Source organism: Procambarus clarkii, chromosome 35 (assembly GCF_040958095.1).
Source record: "Procambarus clarkii isolate CNS0578487 chromosome 35, FALCON_Pclarkii_2.0, whole genome shotgun sequence".
In the NCBI taxonomy this organism is placed as follows: Eukaryota; Metazoa; Arthropoda; class Malacostraca; order Decapoda; family Cambaridae; genus Procambarus; species Procambarus clarkii.
Window position 1 is genome coordinate 34477480 of NC_091184.1, and position 23812 is coordinate 34501291.

The 23812-nt window shown below is 43.8% G+C and overlaps 2 protein-coding genes across 2 annotated transcripts in view; one reads left to right on the plus strand and one right to left on the minus strand.

Moving 5' to 3' along the window:
• Nucleotides 1-22956, plus strand: part of LOC123768451 (uncharacterized) — a gene marked incomplete in the record, with an annotated part of 327082 nt that extends 304126 nt beyond the window's left edge. The window contains 5 exon segments of the mRNA XM_069336300.1: nucleotides 2581-2755; nucleotides 15783-15907; nucleotides 16229-16399; nucleotides 17324-17566; nucleotides 18030-22956. Coding sequence (XP_069192401.1) covers nucleotides 2581-2755; nucleotides 15783-15907; nucleotides 16229-16399; nucleotides 17324-17566; nucleotides 18030-18185 — 870 coding nt within the window.
• Nucleotides 6637-14955, minus strand: LOC123768450 (uncharacterized). The gene is made up of 2 exons (XM_045758998.2): nucleotides 14414-14955; nucleotides 6637-13739 (listed from the first exon to the last, which is right to left on the minus strand). Exon 2 carries the CDS (start codon nucleotides 13731-13733, stop codon nucleotides 8958-8960), a length of 4776 nt encoding a protein of 1591 aa, XP_045614954.2. The 5' UTR covers nucleotides 13734-13739; nucleotides 14414-14955; the 3' UTR covers nucleotides 6637-8957.
• Nucleotides 22957-23812: the final 856 nt, after the last annotated feature.

A 23812-nucleotide genomic window follows, 5' to 3' on the forward strand; every position in this document is an offset into this window, starting at 1 on the left:
TCATTATGTATGAGGTTAATTTTTTTTATTGGAGTTAAAATTAACGTAGATATATGACCAAACCTAACCAACCCTACCTAACCTAACCTAACCTATCTTTATAGGTTAGGTTAGGTTAGGTAGCCGAAAAAGTTAGGTTAGGTTAGGTCAGGTAGGTTAGGTACTCGAGAAAACATTAATTCATGAAAACTTGGCTTATTAGGCAAATCGGGCCTTGCATAGTAGGCTGAGAAGTGCGTTCTGGCTACTAGGTACGACATATATATATATATATATATATATATATATATATATATATATATATATATATATATATATATATATATATATATATATATATATATATATATATATAAAGTAAGATTAATAATTCTAACACGAATTTTCTCAATGTTTCTTATATTTCTTTTCACTGTTGATGGTAACTGAAAAATCAATTCTCCAAAATTCATGTTAGAATTATTAATCTTACTTTTTCTGTCATATTTAATAATATATGTCTGCAGGAAAGACTGCTACCAAAATATACTAATATATATATATGTATATCTGAACATGCATCGAAATTATATGCATACATATATATATATAGAGAGAGAGAGAGAGAGCTTACGTACATACATGCCTGTATGTGTAGATACAAAGGCTACACATTATATACATAAATATATACATACTCGTACCAGCAGCAGCCATATATAAATGACAACAGAGTCTGCCTCTAATCACTGGTTGGTCCTCCGGGCGAATGGTCAGGCTTAAACGATCGGAACCAATTACAAGTGTGTGTGTAAAACGTGTGAAGTGGACAGCGCGCTTGATACGTAATCCTGTAGACCGGGGTCTCGATTCCCGGCCGAGGCAGAAACAAATAGGCAGCGTTTCAATCACTCTGATGTAACTGCTCACCTAGCAGTAAATAGGTTCCTGGGAGTTATACAGCTGCTACGGGCTGCTTCCTGGGGATGTGTGTGTGGGTGTGGTAGAGAGAGAGATATATGTAGTAGATATAATAGAGGAAAAATAGATTGGATTGAAAGGCGGAGTCCAAGACCTAATAGCTCGATTCTGCAGGCACAAATAGTAAACACACACACACACACACATACACACACACACACACACACACACACACACACACACACACACACACACACACACACACACACACACACACACACACACACACACATGTACAGGCATACTCTCATGCAAGCAGACTGACGCATGCACACGCACGCATACACACGCACGCATGCACACGAGTACATGCGAGCATGCAAAGGCACACACACACACACCTGTGTAGGCAAACGTGCTCGCTCACACACGCGCACGCACACGCACTCGTACATTGTTTTTGTATTGAAATCAGAATTTATCCCATTATCAAGAGCGAGGTTTCATTCCCTCATTTATGGTCGTTAACTGTTAATTATTGTGGTCACTTGAGTTAACACCTCGAGTCACAAACTCAAGAACCCACAAACACAAGAACCCACAAACACAAGAACCCACAAACTCAAGAACCCACAAACACAAGAACCCACAAACACAAGAACCCACAAACTCAAGAACCCACAAACACAAGAACCCACAAACACAAGAACCCACAAACACAAGAACCCACAAGCACAAGAACCCACAAACACAAGAACCCACAAACTCAAGAACCCACAAACACAAGAACCCACAAACACAAGAACCCACAAACACAAGAACCCACAAGCACAAGAACCCACAAACTCAAGAACCCACAAACTCAAGAACCCACAAACACAAGAACCCACAAACACAAGAACCCACAAACACAAGAACCCACAAGCACAAGAACCCACAAACACAAGAACCCCCAAGCACGAAAACACTAGCTTAGGGTACATAGTCCGCCAAGCACATGACAGAATACCTCACCTGTAATTAAACGGAAGAACGCCGGGTTAATGTTTTACGTTGAAACAATTAACCTGGAGGCGCTGGGAGGTCGTTAGGGACGAGGGGAACGTAGGGACGAGTCTGGGGAGGACTTGAGGGGTGGACAGGGAAGACAAAGGAGGAGGGGAAAATTGAGTTGGAAAGGTAGACAGGTGAATACACATTAAAAACTGGACGGTAAGTGTATTAGGGTGTGTGTGTGTGTGTGTGTGTGTGTGTGTGTGTGTGTGCGTACTCACCTATTTGTGCTTGCGGGGGTTGAGCTTCGACTCTTTGGTCCCGCCTCTCAACTGTCAATCAACTGGTGTACAGATTCCTGAGCCAACTGGGCTCTATCATATCTACATTTAAAACTGTGTATGGAGTCAGCCTGTGTGTGTGTGTGTGTGTGTGTGTGTGTGTGTGTGTGTGTGTGTGTGTGTGTGTGTGTGTGTGTGTGTGTGTGTGTGTGTGTGTGTGTGTACGCGTGCGTGCATGCGTGTTTGTGCTTTCGCGAGTGATAGATTCCTCCGATTGTAGATGTGAGCAATTAACAAAAACATTATCTAACATTCTTGCAAGTCTACTTCCCCACCCCAGATCCCTTCTCATTGCAAACGTTGACAGCCTGCACGCCCCTCACCACCTATCCTCCTCCTCCCCCAGTGGTGCAACAGAGACCCGCGGTGCAAGAAGTTACAACTCACGGACCTGCTGGTGGCTCCGGTGCAACATATTATGAAGGTGCCACTCATTCTGCGGGACATCGAAGGCCGGACTGAAGACCCACAGGAACGTTCTGTGGTCAGGGAGATCATTGAAGCCGAAGAGCACTCTCTCAGTGAGTACTGGTGGACCTGTGTACACTCTCAGTGAGTACTAGGTGGACCTGTGTACACTCAGTGAGTACTAGTGGACCTGTCTACACTCACTGAGTACATAGTGTACACCTTGACCTGATAGAGATATCGTCTAATCTATGGACATCTTTTTTCCACATCTATCCCAAATCTTCCTCTGTTGCAAACCCTTGTTCTGTTGAAATGGTTCTGTCTTGCCCTGTTATCCTGTTCTTCTGTTGCTGCTTATATCGACCGGAAGATTACTGAAGGAAATGAGCACTCCATGAACAAGTATACTAGATTGTTCACTCTTACCTGCTGTTCTCTGTTACCTATTGTTCACTGTTACCTATTGTTCACTGTTACCTCTTGTTCACTGTTGCCTATTGTTCACTGTTGCCTATTGTTCACTGTTGCCTCTTGTTCACTGTTGCCTCTTGTTCACTGTTGCCTCTTGTTCACTGTTGCCTATTGTTCACTGTTACCTCTTGTTCACTGTTGCCTCTTGTTCACTGTTACCTATTGTTCACTGTTACCTATTGTTCACTGTTACCTCTTGTTCACTGTTACCTCTTGTTCACTGTTACCTCTTGTTCACTGTTACCTCTTGTTCACTGTTACCTCTTGTTCACTGTTGCCTCTTGTTCACTGTTACCTCTTGTTCACTGTTACCTCTTGTTCACTGTTGCCTCTTGTTCACTGTTACCTATTGTTCACTGTTACCTATTGTTCACTGTTACCTCTTGTTCACTGTTGCCTATTGTTCACTGTTGCCTATTGTTCACTGTTGCCTCTTGTTCACTGTTGCCTCTTGTTCACTGTTGCCTCTTGTTCACTGTTGCCTATTGTTCACTGTTGCCTCTTGTTCACTGTTGCCTATTGTTCACTGTTACCTCTTGTTCACTGTTGCCTCTTGTTCACTGTTACCTCTTGTTCACTGTTGCCTCTTGTTCACTGTTACCTCTTGTTCACTGTTACCTATTGTTCACTGTTACCTATTGTTCACTGTTACCTCTTGTTCACTGTTACCTCTTGTTCACTGTTACCTCTTGTTCACTGTTACCTCTTGTTCACTGTTGCCTCTTGTTCACTGTTACCTCTTGTTCACTGTTACCTCTTGTTCACTGTTACCTCTTGTTCACTGTTACCTCTTGTTCACTGTTACCTCTTGTTCACTGTTGCCTCTTGTTCACTGTTACCTCTTGTTCACTGTTACCTCTTGTTCACTGTTGCCTCTTGTTCACTGTTACCTCTTGTTCACTGTTACCTCTTGTTCACTGTTACCTCTTGTTCACTGTTACCTCTTGTTCACTGTTACCTCTTGTTCACTGTTGCCTCTTGTTCACTGTTACCTCTTGTTCACTGTTACCTCTTGTTCACTGTTGCCTCTTGTTCACTGTTGCCTCTTGTTCACTGTTACCTATTGTTCACTGTTGCCTCTTGTTCACTGTTACCTATTGTTCACTGTTGCCTCTTGTTCACTGTTACCTCTTGTTCACTCTTACCTCTTGTTCACTCTTACCTGCTGTTCTCTGTTACCTCTTGTTCACTGTTGCCTCTTGTTCACTGTTACCTCTTGTTCACTGTTACCTCTTGTTCACTCTTACCTGCTGTTCTCTGTTACCTCTTGTTCACTGTTGCCTCTTGTTCACTGTTACCTCTTGTTCACTGTTACCTCTTGTTCACTCTTACCTGCTGTTCTCTGTTACCTCTTGTTCACTGTTGCCTCTTGTTCACTGTTGCCTCTTGTTCACTGTTGCCTATTGTTCACTGTTACCTATTGTTCACTGTTACCTATTGTTCACTGTTACCTATTGTTCACTGTTACCTATTGTTCATTGTTTCCCATTGTTCTCTGTCGTTCTCTCTTACGTGTTCTTCTCTATCACCTGCTGTTCTTTCTCAATTATTATTTCTTATTACTTGTTGTTCACATATACCTGTTATTTACTGTTATCTGTTATTCTCTGTTACCTGTTCTCCTATGTTACCTGTTGTTTTCTGTTACCTAGTGTTTTCTATTGCCTGTTGTTCTCTGTAAATCGTTGTTCTATGTTTAACCGTTGTTCTCTGTTTCCTGTTGTTCTGCTTTCCAGTTTTCCCGTTGATCTGATATATTATTTCCTGTTCTTCTGCTATCCTGTTTCCTTTTGTTCTGTTGCTTTATTTCCTGTTGCTCAGCTATCCTATTTCCTGTTGTTCTGTTTCCCCAATTTCCTGTTGTTCTGCTACCCTATTTTCTGTTGTTCTCCTACCCTATTTTCTGTTGTTCTGCCAGCCTATTTCCTGTTGTTCTGCCAGCCTATTTCCTGTTGTTCTGCCAGCCTATTTCCTGTTGTTCTGCCAGCCTATTTCCTGTTGTTCTGCCACCCCATTTCCTGTTGTTCTGCCAGCATGTTTCCTGTTGTTCTGCTATCTTATTTTATTGTTGTTCTGCCACCCTATTTCCTGTTGTTCTGCCACCCCATTTCCTGTTGTTCTGCCAGCATGTTTCCTGTTGTTCTGCCACCCCATTTCCTGTTGTTCTGCCAGCCTGTTTCCTGTTGTTCTGCCAGCCTGTTTCCTGTTGTTCTGCCACCCCATTTCCTGTTGTTCTGCCACCCCATTTTCTGTTGTTCTGCCACCCCATTTTCTGTTGTTCTGCTTCCCTATTTCTGCTTTGCCTTTCTTCTTATTGCCATCTTTTTGGACATAATTTTGAACTTTTTGAACATTTACTTGTGAACATGTTTTCATATTTATAATTACCATTCTTAAGTCGACTTGAGAATGGTCCAGGACGGACCGAAACGTCGTCGTCCCTTCACCTTCTAGTGTGTGATCTGGTCAGCATATTTCAGCCACGTTATTGTGACTCATCGCCTGCAAATTTATTATATCTCACTGGGGATTTTTTTTTAATATTTGTTTAGTGTTTTGTATACTTAGGTAGTGTATAGATAGTGTATAAAGCCTGTTTGTCTTTGCATTTTGTGAACATTTGGTCAAACTGAGGTAATAACTGTCGGGGTTGGCTGAGTAACTGCTTAGTTTTCACAATTTCAATTTCCATAAAAAAAAAGTAGCTTCATAAATCCTGAACGTTAACTTTTATTTAATTTTTTTTAGTGATGTAACTTTATATTTTAGTGTAGTTTATGTTTCTGAGCCAAATAATAAAAATGAACAACTCTCCAGTTTTGCTGTTGTGTCTATCGCGGTCAAATAAAGTTCATAACGGAACTGAAGAAATTGGCTTGTTCATGGTAGGGCAAAATAAGATACCAGAGATAGGAAAAGTGGGTAATGGCCTCTTACGAGAACTACATCTAAGCCTACTAGAAGAAAGAAGAGCCTGAGTAGATATGATCGCAACGTGTAAGATACCAAGAGTAAGACATCATATGAAGAAAGAAATTGTGTTTCCAGATGAGGTAAGGCAGGACGAGAGGATACAGTTATAAACTTACAAATGTATTGAGAAGCGTAAAGAAATATTCGTTTTGAAGCGCAAGTCGTGGAAGCCACCTCAATTCTCAAGAGCAAGTTTAGCACACCATTAGAGCGGCGGAATGAGTAAAAGCACCGGTACACTAACTGTATGGCAGTGTTCTGCCATACAGTTACTTACACACACACACACACACACACAGACAGACACACACACACACACACACACACACAGTAGATTCCCCAGATTCCCCAGATTCCCCACAGATTGCCCAGTAGGCTCAGGAATCTGTACACCAGTTGATTGACAGTTGAGAGGCGGGACCAAAGAGCCAAAGCTCAACCCCCTGCATGCACAAATAGGTGAGTACACACACACACACACACACACTTACACACACACACACACACACACACACACACACACACACACACACACACACACACACACACACACACACACACACACACACACACACACTTACACACATATAATATCATAAATACCACCATACGTTAGTCGCCAATGGGAGCCACAACACCCGTTAATTAACTGTTATGGAAACAATAGCTTGTAGATAACAAAAAAAAGCCCCTCCCTTTGTTCTTGCTTATCATTCACGACAAACACTCCTTGTTTGTTTTACACGACAAACACTCCTTGTTTGTTTTACACGACAAACACTCCTTGTTTGTTTTACACGACAAACACTCCTTGTTTGTTTTACACGACAAACACTCCTTGTTTGTTTTACACGACAAACACTCCTTGTTTGTTTTACACGACAAACACTCCTTGTTTGAAATCCAAACCACATATCAGAAAATTAGGAAACGACGACGTTTGGGTCCGTCGTGGACCATTATGAAGTTGTGTAAGAGAGAGAGAGAGAGAGAGTGGAAGAGATAAACAATATGAGGGAAGAAAGGTGAGATGAATGACAGAGAAAGATGAAGATAATAAGATTAAAGGTAAGAATACGATGAAAGAAAAAATAGGGTGTAAGGTAAGAATAAGATGAAATTAAAGAATAAGAAAAAAGGTAAAAAAAAAAAAAGAGTAAAGATAAGAATAAAGAGATACAGGAACAGTAAAGGAAATGTTAGAAATAAAACAGTGAGAAAGTATGAAGAATAGAAAGAAGGATAAAAGTTAGGCAAATAAAAAGTAAAAATAAAGAAAAGAAAACTGCAAGTAGCCTAATAGCAAATGGATTTTTTTTAGTAAGGAAAGAGACAGAAGGGAAAGCGAGCCTAGAGGGAAGGGAATTATCAAGGGAAGTGCCAAACCATTACGACTATATAGCACTTGGAAGGGATCAGGATAAGGACATGGGACGGGGGGGGGGGGAGAGAAGGAATGATGCCCAGCCACTAGGGCGGTCGGGGATTGAACGCGGACCTGCATGAAGCGAGACCGTCGCTCTACCGTCCAGCCCAAATGATTGGGAGGCAAAGTGAATTCTTATTGACGCCTGTATCAACCACACTCACACACGCAGCTCCAGTTAGAAGTTGATTAACGGGGAACTCAGCAGAGTAAGGCAACCTTGAGGTGCTTCCGGGGCTTAGCGTCCCCGCGGCCCGGTCGTCGATCAGACCTCCTCCCTTGAGAAGGCCCTGGAAGACTTCATTAATAGACACGTGACCCCCAGACACCAACCAGAAGATAAGAGTTAACAACCCACTGCAAGAGCAAGAACACTACAAACTTGCTCCTGAAGAACTCTCTCCCGACACAAGAGCAACGTCTTGAAAGAGACGAAGGTCGTCTGTGATTTCACACGCCCACTTGGGGACTGTCAGTCTCAATGTACTGAGTGTATAGGCAAGACAATAACATCTCTTTCTTTGCGCCTGACAATGCACAAACAAGAAGGTTCCATTAAATAAAATCTAATCTTTACTCACAGTCGGAGCATCGCCAGATATATCCTAACCAACAACACTGAAATAACTGACAAATACGATAGAAGATTAGACATGGGCAAAACACAACATATCAAGCAACCTCCACCAACCGTTAAGAACCAGCTTACACTCGGGTACACTCTACCATCTTCAAGACGACGATAAAATATCCAGCACACACTGTCTCTGCCCACATAGGAAATAAGATAGCTGCAAAAGGTCTTTTGGCCAATGTGATACCTTACTGCACTTCATCCTATTGGTTATATATTCCATTATTCCAAATAATTTGAATCCACTTCACCTCTGCCTTTGTAAATGTTGCCATGATCAACGAAACCTCTATCTAATCGTCAGGCCATATCATACTGTAAAACGAACTTTGGAGAGTTAATTTGTCAACTTCTTTCTCAAATGAGGAATATAAATATGGACAAGATTCGTGTGAGAATCATTGATCTAACAGTTTCTGTCATATTTAATAACATATGTCTACAATATATATATAATATAATATAATATGAGGGTTTTAATATTTGCACACATATACACACATATAGCATTGATATCTCGGATTACAGAAGATTTTAACATTATATAAATTATAATGAATATGAGCCCCTGAAGTTATTTTGCATTATTAACACAGCGATAAATCACTAAACATTCCTGATATGTTTCCACTTTCTCCAACATTTATTTAATATATCGATTATATTAGGTAATGTTACAATATAATTTAGACTCGTAGCACTATAGAATTAATTGAGAATAAATCAGTATGATAACACAGGTTACAAAGTCATTTATTTCACGTAAAGGCATTTTGTAGTCGTGAAATTTTAACTCGTTTGAGAAGAGCTAAAAGCTATCTATGGTTAACTCTGGGATGGAGACACCTTCAATGATGTTGGTCAAGATGGTAGACCTGTTGATGAAGACTGCACTCTGTATCTCCTCTGAGGACGAGGACTGTCTGATGCGGGAAGCATTTTGGCCAAGCAGGTCCTCCCAGTAGTCGATCTTCTTCAGTTTCTGCTGTGCGAGGCTCTTCATGGACTCAATGCTTCTGAGCAACGTGACTTCCTCTCGTAGCTGCATCTCCAGATGCTTCACGTTGGCCTCGTGTTCCTTGATGCTGTTGTCACACTCGGTCACCAACTTCCCCAGTTCCTCCCTGAAGTGCTCCAGTGTCTCAGCGTTCGAGCTCAAGAACTCTGTGTGTGACATCTTCATGTGCATGACGGCATCCGGTGCGGAGATAATTTGGCATTGTCCCCGGGGAGGCTGCTGGTGCCTAAGACCCAGACACCCGTCGCACGCCCACTCCTCACACCTCTTGCAGTACACGTGCAGCAGAGAGCCGTGGATGCCACACACGCTCACGCCACGACGGGCTTCATGTACGCTATAAATTTCTCCGGGCACTGTGTCATTCTTCGAGTCAAGATGATGACCAATGAAGGTTGCACTATTGGGATTATCTGCTATGACTAATCTTTCCCCTGAATCAATATAGTTTGCCCTATAGCTTCCATCAGGTGGTGTGCGAGGTATCGCTGACACCTCCTGGGTGTTGGATAATGGTGATCCAGACGGTACTCTGCCTAAAATAGTCTCACGAGGGGAATTCTTCCCCGTGGGGAAAGAACTACTGGGCACTGGCTCTGTGCGAGGGCCATCTACTTCGTCGGTATCAGAGCCAGAAATCTGCAACAAAGCTGACTCTTTGCTGCTGCCATTTGTCGGTGTTGGGTTATGTCTTTTCCCCTTGTGTTCTTTAGTATGTCCAGGCCTGGTTGTGTCTGACGAAGTCTTGCCCTCCATACCAGAAGCTATAAATGGAATGTAGCTACCCGTACCACTTGGACTTGCGAGAGTCACTTTAGGATCTTCAAGGTTAGGAAACTGCTTAGAGCATTCAGACATGTATGTTTTTTTGATCTCACGTCTGAGTGCACTTTGTTGCTCGCCAGCAGGCAGCACACTATCATCACTATCATCATATGACTCAATATTCCTTAACTGGGATAACCCATTAAGATTGGGAGGGTCTGTTCTTAAGTCTGACGGGGATGAGGTAACTTTGGTAGTCTTGTGCAGCTGGTGGCTGGGCCGATGGTGGTTCTCATCTACGTTGCCGCCTGCCTCTACTTCCGAGGCTTCGTCAGTAGTGCTGTCATTTTGTTTTGATCTCGACGTCAAGGAGTATCTTAATCTGGCATTCCTGGCACGCCATATATCTTGAACGCTATCCTTAGCCATTGGACGTGAACGATTTTTCTGAATCCTGTCAGTTACTATTGTATTGTCCCGTTTTGCATTTGAGTCACTGCCTGTAACCTCGTGGCGTCCAGCACTTGGAGCTGGACAAATACCGGGATCATCAAAATTGTCCCTTTGAACCGCAGCCTGGTCATCCCTTTGTTCATTAGTGGCATGCTCTCTCCTTCCTCTGACTAATTTAGATCCATCAGCTTTAACTGACTCAAGTTTGACTTCATGTTGGGCGCTGCTTGCACGCTGGTTTGCGCCTTTCTGGGGATTTTCTGTTGGCTCCTGAGTCTTTGCTTCGTGTCTGTGTGGTGTTCCATCTTCCTCTGTGTCTTCATCATCACCATCCTCACTCTGGATGCTTGGCACGCTTCCAACATGCAGTTCAGCAAGCAGCTTATCTGTACTGGTGATTCGCGAGTATGTACCACGGCCCAGTCGGTTGGCATTTGAAGGTGTTCGTCTGTTACTCAAGACACTCTCGTACGGCGTTGAGTGAACCTCCCGTGTCTTGTGGTCAGGCCGCTCCGGCCTTGTGCCAGAGCCTGTTGAGTGGCTTGTGGTAGCGGCTCGAAGCGTACCATCAGTATAAAGTACATCGTCAGCGCCCGGTGGAGGAGAGGTGGGCAAGGTCGGCTTTAAGGCCAGAGGATCTGAGGCCATATCCGAACAATCTGGGTCAACACACTCAGCTTCACTCGTTCTGTGACTATTGATCCGCATTAGAATTTCATGCGATTGTGAGACAAGGGATCCTTTTTGGTCTTCAACTGTCTTACCCTGAGCGATAGAATGGCTCGGGGTATTAATCTGTCTGCTGATAGAATAGTCATTTTCACACTCTGTTTTTTGTATTTCCATGTGTGATTTTCTAGCTTTTGTATACAAGTCGGATGAGTTCGAGACCTTCTCAGAGTCCTCAATGCTGTCCTTGCCTGGTCGTTGGTATGTGATGGAGTTCTCTTCCTCATCCATCGTCCTAGATAGATAACTTGTCCGTGATAACAAACGAGCTCTTAAAGAAGTTTGTGGAGAGTTCGATGATTTCGAGTTGAGTTTGTTAACTGCGCTATCACGATCATCAGATATTTCCCCGGTTGACCGCCGGCTTAATGTCGAGATTTCGTCGCCCTCATTGATGGTTTCGGAGACGAAACTTGATCGAGCCAGGATTCGAGCACTGAGTGAAGAAGATCGGGCTATCTTCCCGACGTGCCGTGAAGCAGCTGGCCTTGTTCTCGTTCCTGATTCATCAAGTTTTTCAGATCCTGTTGACATACTACGTGACAGTTGCCGCTCTCGGTTACTGCGTCTTGCTGGTCCAGTCTCTGACGATGTAAACTCTTCTGCATTGGTTGCTAGCGAGAGATCGGCTCTAGGAGATTCATCTTCAGTATGACTTGGGGTGTTGAGGTGCTTGCCTGCTTCAGTATGATGTACTGCATCTGCAGCTTCCTGTTGGAAAGCTTCTTTATCTGAGCTAATGCCATCAGAACTTTGCCCCTTAGTGCCTGTAGTTTTCTGCATTCTTATTGCAGACGACAAATAAGTCTCCACTGGATTGTGAAACGGTACAGTTGGATGCTTCATCAGAGTGCTTGACTCGGTGTCTTTCTCTTTATCATTATCACTGTTGACCGTCTGTGTCTGAATGTTCGTCAGCACTGAATTGGAACTTCTTAGCTGAGCTGACGAAGACGCGCTCTTTAGGTAGTTTGACTGGGATGTAAACAGTGTTTCAGGGTTCTTTGTCCGAGTGTCAGGGGACGACTTAGTAGCACCGGCGAGGCTGGAGGCCGCCTCATTACTTGTCTGTTTTCGAGATTTGTGTGTTATGGAACGACACATGTCCAGGACGTGGCTTGGAGTACTGGAAGCTTGCCCTCTGTCTTCTACTTTGCCGTTATTTGTGTTTCTTAGAACCGAAATATCTGAACCCAGTTCTCGACGATAGGTGTTTATACCAGCTTCTGTCTGTTGTGCCTGTTTATCTTTACTAATATTTTGAAGCCCTGTGTCGAATTTAGATGGGGTTGAAACTGACCTGAGGAGTGATGCAGAGCCAGTTGGTGGTAGAGACACAGGGCCATTGATTGCCATATCTGGGTGATCATTGATTTTAGAGTCAGCCAGACTCTGGTCCTGATTGGCAATCCTCGACACTGTGCTCGTCAGGGGCAACTGAGCTGCACTTCTTCCTCTAGACTTATACACTGAGCTTAGTACACTTGGGTTGGCCTTTATGTTACTAAGGGAAGCAACAGTACTATGCTCCGTAGCTGTCGCCAACTCGCGAGTGGAAGGCATCTCCAATGCAGTGACAGGTAGAGAACTGGATTTCTTCAGTTTATCGTGAAGGCCAACGACAGGCGACTCGTTTTGCACTGCGTCGGTACTGTCAGACTCTAAAGATGGCAATCGATAGAGTCTAGAACCCTGACTTCCTATAGTGAGTCGGGTTCTTATGGTCGGAAACTTGTAAGTAAGTGGTGTTTGTGGCCGACTTGTTGGCAGGTCTTCAGTGCTTGTACTTTGTAAGGTAGATGAGCGAGGAGAGTCAGCTTCATCTGTATGAATTTTATCATCAGGTACGGTTACCACTTTTTGAATGGATGGGGAGTTTAACTGTGGCTCTGAGGCGCCATACAGTGATCTGGGAGTAGCAGGCGCTGAAGACACTCTTGGAGTCAGACTGGTATAGGTTAGGGAAGTTGTTCCTATGAGAGGCAGTGATGACGGCTTCCCTATTCCACGTGATGCAGATTTCGGACTGTCCGTCTGGAGACTTGACGGCGTTGAATCAGTGTTCAAAGTTTTCAACTTGTAGCTAGATGTGTCAAGAGACTGTTCACTCGATGGCGACGAGACATCATTCCGAAGCCTCGACGTGTGATTTGAAGTACTAAGGGTCTCAAAACTGGTTGACGGTGAAGCAGCTTTCATAGGCTTTGAGTCATCTTGGCTTAAAGTTCTAGCAGCTTGTAAACTAGATGAAGATGAAACAGAAGTAGGAAGTTTCGAGCCATAACTCGAAGTACCAATGGAACGCAAACCGGACGATGGTTTAAAAGAGTTCCCAAGACTTGAATTGTAAAATGAAGTTCCTGGAGTCTTAGAAGATGCCGCATCGTCTTTTCTGGAAGAGACTCGCTTCAGAATGGAGAAGTCTGTGAGCAGCTGGGAGGCGGAGAGGGCGATGAAGGGTCGGCTGCAGGAGAGACACCGACGACTCCCGCTGGTGATGGCGCGGTCCAGGCAGCGCGTGCAGAAGGTATGGCCGCAGAAGAGAGTTCGAGGACACAGGTCCCCCTTGGCGGCGTATCTCTGCCGGCACACCCCGCACTCCAGCCGGACCTCAGCCATCTGTTCCTGCAACACAACAAACCAACCGCATGTGACACGGGGCACCATCCTCCCTTCCTCAGACATGAATAAAACCAGCTGGAATGTGAAAGCACACGACCCCTTATGCTGCAGTGTTTACACACACACACACACACACACACACACACACACACACACACACACACACACACACACACACACACACACACACACACACACACACACACACACACACACACACACACACACACACACACACACACACACACACACACACACACACACACACACACACACACACACACACACACACACACACAACAATGAACTAAGACACTCGCGTTAAACAAAACGAAACACCGTACCTAAGCTTCCTATTTACCACTCCAGTAAATGTACATGTAAAGCTTAACGCTCTTGGCTAAGAGGGAAAAAAACAACTTGGAAGTTGTAGAAAACCTCCACAAACTTTCAAGTTTGTGGAGACTACAACTAAGAAGTTGTAGTCTTGGAGAGGCTTGCGAGCAGAGAATACTGTTAATACCAGCCATGTCAGTGGGCTCTTGGAGGTTGTGGAGAAGGAGGGTCATCCCTACCCACTGTCAGTCACATGGGACGAGACATGACACATGGTGTCAATCACTAGGAACCACACATGACACATAACGATACTCACAACCCCATGTGTCAACGTTTACCTTGTGGCAAGTATCCGGTGCTGGCAAAATTGACGATCCAGATGGCAATAGTGGTGGTAGTAGTAGTAGTTGTTGTTGTGGTAGTTGAAGTGATAGTAGTAGTGTTGTTGGTGGTGCCAGTGGTGGTGGTGGTAGTTTGAGTGGTCGTGATCGCCTCAAGTTGGCACTGAACTGAGCGGTGCTACGGCCCTGCGTGTGTGTGTGTGTGTGGGTGTGTGTGTGTGTGTGTGTAGCTGCGACTCCATTGTTTAGTTATCGTCCTATTGTTTTCCCCTGATAGTCTTCTATCTGCGAGGTCATTCTAACCATCACCAGGAGTAGTCTACCGGTGAGGGTAGTTACCAGGTGTGGATAGTCAGATGTGGATGGACAGCAGGTATGAATGGCATAGTGTGAATAGTCAGATGTAGATGATCAAATGTGAAGGATTAAGTGTGGATTGTCGAATTACTTGGGGGGTAACCACTCAAGATAAAGATCCAAAAAGATAAAGATATGTAAATATATAGATATATAGAGATATAAATAAGATAGAAACCAAGCTAGTGTATAAAGATAGAGATATAACAAGCCAGCTAAGCCAGGATGACGTGCACGCCAGAGATAGAGGACATCACAGTCAGGTTTATCACCATAACAGGTCCACCGCGAGGGGAGGCGACTCGCGGTCCTCTTATCTCTAGGTGATTATACAAAGCACATACATGAGGTATACACACACACATGCGGTATATACACACACATGCGGTATACACACACACACACAAAATACTTGCATGGACGGGTACAAGACACACAAACATACTTCCTTTACTTACGCACACAAGGGAATACACACAACAAGAATACACATATACAACATATACACACACACACACACTGGATGGGAGTATCCGGCGGTGCCCGAGTCGTGTGTGTGTGTGTGTGTGTGTGTGTGTGTGTGTGTGTGTGTGGGGGTGTGTGTGTGTGTGTGTGTGTGTGTGTGTGTGTGTGTGTGTGTGTGTGTGTGTACTCACCTAATAGTGTGTGTGTGTGTGTGTGTGTGTGTGTACTCACCTAATGTGTGTGTGTGTGTGTGTGTGTGTGTGTGTGGGTGTGTGTGTGTGTGTGTGTGTGTGTGTGTGGGTGTGTGTGTGTGTGTGTGTACTCACCTAATGTGTGTGTGTGTGTGTGTGTGTGTGTGTGTGGGTGTGTGTGTGTGTGTGTGTGTGTGTGTGTGTGTGTGTGTGTGTGTGTGTTTGTACATCTTATCTCTTATCTGCAGTAGAATTGTTATTGACTCTTTCGCGCATAATTTAGATATAACAAGATAACTAAAACATACAGGAAATTTAGTTATACACTCTAAAATGAACTTCTTCTACTACAGGAGAGCTGGACGACAAGATGAAGTGGCTCAAGAACTTCGAGCGTCTTCTTGAGATCCAGAGGAACATTGTCTGGCCCCCTGTGACGGAGCTAGACCCTAAGGTCTACATCCCAGAGTTCCTGAAGGTGAGCTGCTGGCTTGTTTCGTGCGTAGCTTAGACATAGAGTGAGAGTTTGGGTGGACATAAATAGGATCTCTGTCTCTCGCTCTCTCTCTCTCTCTCTCTCTCTCCCTACCCGCTTGTTAATTGAAATAATTCCTTTAAGAGATAAAAACATTTATTCTCCCGAAAACATATTAAGGAGTTAATATGATTCCTGTCTGATAAAATAAATATATCTTTATTACATAAACAACTATCTGTTGTCTACCATTATTCCCCGCGAGTTTATCCCGCCACAACTTCACTGCGTCATTGTTTCCCTCCATTTTTTCCCGCGCGTCAGGGAGCCATCTCGCGGCAGCCTTGTGAACGACTGATCGTGTCGCCGCGACGACAGATCATCTTGGAGGGCTCCTTGCACATGCTGGACCACAACAAGCCCCAGGAGATGTACGTCATCCTCTTCGACGACATGCTCCTCATCACCCGCAGGAAGAAGGGACTCCATAAAAAGGTACTTTGAGAGTTTGTACAGAAAAAACTAATTAAAAATAAAATGGAGGTTAACGGGTAAATTAAGCAGTGTTGACAAGGGCGAGCGAGGGGGTCGTTGGGGAAGGGGGGGGCAGTGTGGGGCAAGACAGGTGTCGTAGAGGTGACAGTGAGAGCAAGACAGGTGTCGTAGAGGTGACAGTGAGAGCAAGACAGGTGTCGTAGAGGTGACAGTGAGGGTAAGACAGGTGTCGTAGAGGTGACAGTGAGAGCAAGACAGGTGTCGTAGAGGTGACAGTGAGGGGGCAAGACAGGTGTCGTAGAGGAGGTGACAGTGAGGGGGCAAGACAGGTGTCGTAGAGGTGACAGTGAGGGTAAGACAGGTGTCGTAGAGGTGACAGTGAGGGTAAGACATGTGTCGTAGAGGAGGTGACAGTGAGGGTAAGACAGGTGTCGTAGAGGAGGTGACAGTGAGAGCAAGACAGGTGTCGTAGAGGTGACAGTGAGGGTAAGACAGGTGTCGTAGAGGAGGTGACAGTCAGGGCAAGACAGGTGTCGTAGAGGAGGTGACAGTGAGGGGGCATGACAGGTGTCGTAGAGGAGGTGACAGTGAGGGTAAGACAGGTGTCGTAGAGGAGGTGACAGTGAGGGCAAGACAGGTGTCGTAGAGGAGGTGGACAGGTGTCGTAGAGAAAGCTGCTGTTCTTACAGTTTCAGTTTTGGAAACAAATACAGAACTATATACAAAGTAGTTTTGTCCTAATATTTGTCACCTTGATGGCATAAATTAGGTAGAAAAAAGCTGATAGAGAAAACTGATAAAGAAAGCCTGATAGAGAAAGCTGTACACCAGGAAACAGCTATACGGGTATACCACCAGAAATTGTTCAAGAGAGTAGGATATATGACATGACAAAACGGTCTCAACCGCTTCCACCGTCTACAGAAATCGTCGCTGACGGAGAACTGGCCGAGTTCGTGTTCCCGGGGATCGACGGGGAGCGACTCTGCCCTTCGCTACATTGTCTACAAGCAGCCTCTCTCTCTGGACCGCTTCTTCATCCACGATGTCACACCCCACGAATCGGCGGCCTCCAAGCTGGAAGCTGCCTTCGTCCTGGTGAACCTGAACCGCTTCCAGCAGATCGTCGCCGTGTACACCTTCCAGGCGCAGACGGAACAGATCAAGGTAGGTGTGGCTGTTGGTTCATGACGTTTCCCCTCGAACACACACACAGTAGGTAAAGGTAAACTCAAGTTCCGTCCCATGACACCGTCCCAAAATGGATAGTATAGCGCCAGGATGCTTGGTAAGGCACGTACCAAAGAGGTAAACAAGTGAAACTATATGTCAATATTCCATTTTGAACCTCCAATTGCACGTTTCAGTTTGGAGAAATACAGATTTCCTCAGGGTCTTGTGTTCGTCTACAGAATCACATGCAAGTTTTAGTTCTCGATTTGCTAGATCACTGAACATTTGCATGCACTAATCAAAATAATTTTAATTTCGTGGTTAGGGTTGTATTTGTATGTATATAACTAATCCCCATATGATAACCAACACATTAGTAATTATACAAATAAGGGGAATGACATTTTAGATTACAGTTTTGCGTCACTTTAACTCATCTGTCTCTGCTCTCCGCCAGCAAACGTGGCTACTGAAGCTGAGAGACACTCAGGACAAGTGGAAGAGAACACTGCAAAACACAGTGTTCAGATCTCAGCGCCTCTCGTCAGCCACCACGCCCCCTAGGAGCTCTCATATCCTGAAGGAGGCCAGTATCCACAGGGAGTACCCGTGAACAACCGTTCGGCAACATCTAGGATCTCATTCCCCCGGAAGAAGTAGATGAAGACGATCTTCCTTCTCTACGCGCTATAGTGCCTGGCACCTCATCGCACGCACCGAGATGCGAAGTGGTTCTTCGTCAGGGAGTTGTCGACTCTCGCTCGGAGGCTCTGGACGAGAGACCACAGACAGAGCGACGCGTGACCCAGTCTGGGTCACGCCCGCCGTCATATCCTGGGCTTCAACTCTTCGTACTCTTCATTCATCACCTCAAAATGCACTTCCATCTTCATAACACATCCACTCATGGATAATCGTTACTTCGATACACTCGCCCTGTTCATACAAAGTAATAATTTTTATATGGAAAAAGTCATATATATATATATATATACATATATGTTTTCCTACTACGATAGAACTATCGTTTAATGGTAACTATCCTCACACCTATTCTCATTTATTCCTTTCATCTCTTCCCAAACCACGAACCTCATCTTGCCCTTGCCGGATACTGCACCTCTTTCATAACGGCCACCTGCAGTACACAGACCGGTCCTTGGAACCAACGGACATCATCAATAAAACCTTTCCGGCCACTATTATCCCCACTGACTTGAGGTCGTTGGGAAGAAGCCAATGTCATCTTCTGGAAACCAAAAAAAGTTCACTAATTCATCATCACTGAAGCCTTTTGAGAACTTTCAGATAAAACAAATGTTAAATAAATTGTTAATGTTTGATTATTATTCACCAAAATAAATGCCATCGTGAGGTCAAGACCGACAGCAATGGACCACCATGGTCTAGACCGACAGCAATGGACCACCATGGTCTAGACCGACAGCAATGGACCACCATGGTCTAGACCGACAGCAATGCACCACCATGGTCTAGACCGACAGCAATGCACCACCATGATCTAGACCGACAGCAATGGGCCACCATGGTCTAGACCGACAGCAATGCACCACCATGGTCTAGACCGACAGCAATGGACCACCATGGTCTAGACCGACAGCAATGCACCTCCATGATCTAGACCGACAGCAATGGGCCACCATGGTCTAGGCCGACAGCAATGGGCCACCATGGTCTAGACCGACACAATGGACCACCATGGTCTAGACCGACATTGCAACTTGACAGACACGCATCTAATTGTTGAACCTGTCACTTCAAGCGTTCGGCTCGGACATAAACTCATTAAGAAAATTATATATTTGAATACATGTTATTCATATTTATTATTAATATTACTAAAAAGTATCCACATGTGGATTTGATACCAAATTCCAAACAAAAATCGGATCAATATTATTGTTTGATCTTGTATTCCGCAATGTCAACGATTCTATAATTTTGCAATAACTGATGACATGGGTTTCCCAAACGTGGCTTAAACGTTTGATTTGTGGCAAACTAAGTTTCCACAGCACATTACAGACGTACGCTGAAAAGTTTGGAGAAGCTCCGAAACGTTTCTGAGAGACTCTTGAGTAGTCTGGACAATCCCTGAACAGTGCAGAACAACGATTAGAATACACAGGTGAACAATCCGGACACGTCGTGAACAGTTGGAACACCCAGTGAACAGTCCAGAGAAGGTGTGGCAGGTCTGGCGCATGAACCAGACACAGCTCTTGCCCCTCGACCATTACTCTTACCTCAAGACTTAACAATCAGGAAACAGACAATAACTCTCTGGACACTTCTGATCACGTTCTCAACACACGCACCGATGACTAGAGTGGTCAGGTGACCAGTCATCAGTCGATAGCGGTCAGGTGAGCACTATCCACCACAACCACCGACCACGCTCGATAAGTGAACGCTGGAGCGATCACGCTGCTGCCCTATATGTGATAATTAAAGATAAATACCCCTTTATCATCTACACTTAACATTTTAGGTTTAAACAATAAATAAAAAAAACGCCTCATAGAACTGTATAAAGTATTTTGAAGTAATATTTATATGTTTGTATCCCCTCCTCCCCCCTCCTTCGCCCTACTACCTGTGCACATCTCTTTTTAGAGCTACGCGGGGCTCTACGCTCCAAGCAAGACTTAAGGTAAACAGTCACTGACCTCCCGGGGGAAGTGCTCTTCAAGGCTCGTAATAATAGCTCTATGATTAGGAAAATGAGCCGATGAGGACTGCACTTTCTTTGGGTTACACGTCAGTCTCCTCACTTACTAAGACATTGTGATTTTTGTATATAAATAAAAAATGAAGTGTGGATTCTCTGGCATCCTCGAGACGCTGCTCTCGGCCGAGGAAGCTGTGATGGAACGCTGGATGTTGTTTCTCACGACATATGCCAGCTTACATAGGACCTTCCTATATAATATGTATATACATAAACCGCAATTTAAATTAAATGAAACTCTCGTAGTTTTCAAAACAACAGCTATAATTTCCTGTATCATTCCTGATCTAATGCATTTCTAAATTCAGTAATATTCTTATGTGTTTTAATCACTAAATGTTTCATGACCACCAATACAAAGCTAGAAGAGCCCCAGTTATAAACGTTACCATTTTTGTAACGTTTTCACATTTTAATATTACCAAAAAAGATTCATAATATTCAAGTTAATACGTTTGTGTGCAAATGATTTATCCCACTTGCCAAGGTCACTTCGGGACATCTCGGGTTATCTTGGCGGAAAGTTCCTCTTGATTCAGCCTCCAGCAGGAGACTGACTGATGCCAGCGGATCACGGCTCGTCACAGACTTTTACTGTACTGGCGTACGACGAGCATAGATGTGTGTGTGTGTGTGAGCGAGAGTTAAGAGTGTCGAGAGCAGCAAATGCGATCGCTGTGAGGATACGATTGTTGTGAGAATGTGATTGTTGTGAGGATGCGATTGTTGTAAGGATGCTGCTGTGTGAATAATGAGAGAGGAATGAGTGTGTTTGATCCTCCGGGAGTAACTCACTCGACACCTTAATCACCTCACGTTTGCTGGGTTGCCTTGTACACTGTGTACTTCCTGCACCAAAATGTAGTGTATTTTCCCCCGGTTTTAAAAAGGTCATTTACGTGTATCACCATGTTACATAATCTGGCTGTAAATATTTATTTGGCTGTTAGGACCACATTTTTTGTACTTTGTAAATGCCCTGTGTCTTAGATTCTCTTTAGAGAGTCGTGTAGAGGACAAGGCAGGTAGCCAGTTTCTCTGTTCGTGGAGAGATTTCTCACAGTTCTTTCCAATACGATTAAGCAATGTAATAAGCATTAATATTATTACACTTTTCATTTGAAAATTATTGTTGAATCTCTCAGTCAAATTATGCTTCCTGAAAAGGGTAATTCTTGCTTTTGTGTTAATTATTCGGAAATTATCAGATTTTGAACATGAACATAATTGTAATAAAGAAGTCTAATGTAAGATGTTAAAAAAAATATATAATATTTTAAATTTATAAGTTAAATATATATTTTTTTATATTGTTTGTTTTTGTATATCAAGTTTTTACACCTTCTTCCTCCGGTCGCGTCCTTCTGGGGAGACAGGACGCTGCCGGACCTGAGGAAGGTGTTCATGACACACACACACACACACACACACACACACACACACACACACACACACACACACACACACACACACACACACACACACACACACACACACACACACACGCGTGTACACAACATGGGCCACAAACATCCACTCTGGCTACCAGTTTTGTCCACTGATGGTCCTCCTCTCATCACTACGAGGGGGAACCTGCTAAACGGTATCTTTGGTTCCCATCAATAGTCGGCTCACACCAAGGTCGTGCCCTTTATACCACAACCTATGATGGTGACACAAAGGGAGGACACTATGCTCAGCTAACCTGGAAACCTTAAATGGTATATTCGTTCAAGTTTTCATACAGATTACCTTGTCTGAGTATATATATATATATATATATATATATATATATATATATATATATATATATATATATATATATATATATATATATATATATATATATATATATATATATATATATATGTATGTTATATATTGCCTCTAGGTGTGATGTTCCCTCACCAATCACTCTATGAGCCTGGTGACCATCCCACCCCCCTGATGATCAGCCAATCCTGGGTCGAAGCTGAACATACAGAATCCGGTGTTCTCCGTTCACTCAAAATCTGAATAAATATCATTAAAATTGATTAGAAATCCGATCGATATGGGGCCAATAGAGAAACTTTAATTATTATACGTGAGAAAATGCGCTTGAGCCGCGCGTGTGTACACCAGAAGGATCGTATAAGCTCGCGATCTCGACTTCCTCTACTCCTCCTCCTCCTCCTTCAGGATCTTCCGGGACCGGCACCCCTGAGCCTCAAGCCGCTCCGGGCGTCCACAAGCACCCATTACCAAGCTTGCGGGCGCCAGGTAAAGGATATTAATGTTTACCGAGGCGTCGTGGCCAGGGTTGAAGGCTCCGTCGCTGCTGGAGGAGGGTGAAGTCACGCGAAGTCGCTGGTGTTCTCTGATACAAGATGTCTAAAAGGGACTGTTGTTCAAGAATTGTGATCACAACCCTACGCGCTGATACCGAATCAATTTAACAATAATGCAACCATGCAGTGATGCATGGTTGTTTACGTGCGGTAGAGTTCTGTACACGAATGTTGGCTTAAAGAAAAATATAAAACTTGTGCTTAATTTAACCCACTGGAAGGTGCCAAATGTAGCCTGAAGATTTTAAGCAGTGAATGTAAGTCTATTGTTTATACATTGTACAAATAAATGTGCCATAAATGCTATGTTTATATTACCTTACAAAGAATAATATATTTATTTTGAAAGTATTTTTAGATAGTCCGGTTTTAAGTCAACATAGAACATTTCAACAATCAAACTGGATACCTTTACCGCCTAAGACATCGTAGTACCAGAATCAATTTCACAATTTCAAGTAAGAAGTCTTCACCCTCAAAGTTCCCTTCAGCATCGAGCAAATATAAGGGAGAAAAAACCTCTTACTACATATAAAAGTCCAAATAATTAAAGCATTGATCACGAATTTGGAGTCACTAAAAAAAAAATCGACAACACCTCACCTATTCATGCAATTCAAATCTCCCGGGTAAGAAACCATAGAAAACGTGTCCATATCAACAAAAAACAGTAGCGATCAGCTGACAACATCAACACGAGATTCGGCCCTTCGTCGTCGAACTTTTTAAGAAACAACCTTGAAATCTTGCCTAACCCTCAACATTGACGCGTCTTGCAACATCACCATACAGCAGTCATCAGGAGGAGAAACCCTTCAAGCAAACAGCAAGTATCATAAAGAAGATACAGTTATCTGCTTGATAATATACCACCTTCAACTCTGATAGACCAACACACACACACGTCTTGACCCGCCTGTACTTCTAACCAGAGTTAAGTTACCATTTTTTATGTACAAGTAGGTTTAGGGCTCCATTGTCGTCATGGAAAATAATTCACTATGTGTTCCAGCTAAAACCGTACGTCACCTCCCTTACTGCGAGCTACATCATCCCTTCACTTGTAGAAACCAGTGTGATGCTACACTCTCATACACTCACCAGCATGATGCTACACTCTCATACACTCACCAGCATGATGCTACACTCTCATACACT

Bases quoted from the DNA above. Each gene is read 5' to 3' on its own strand.
- LOC123768450 (XM_045758998.2), bottom strand. From the start codon at position 13,733: ATGGCTGAGGTCCGGCTGGAGTGCGGGGTGTGCCGGCAGAGATACGCC.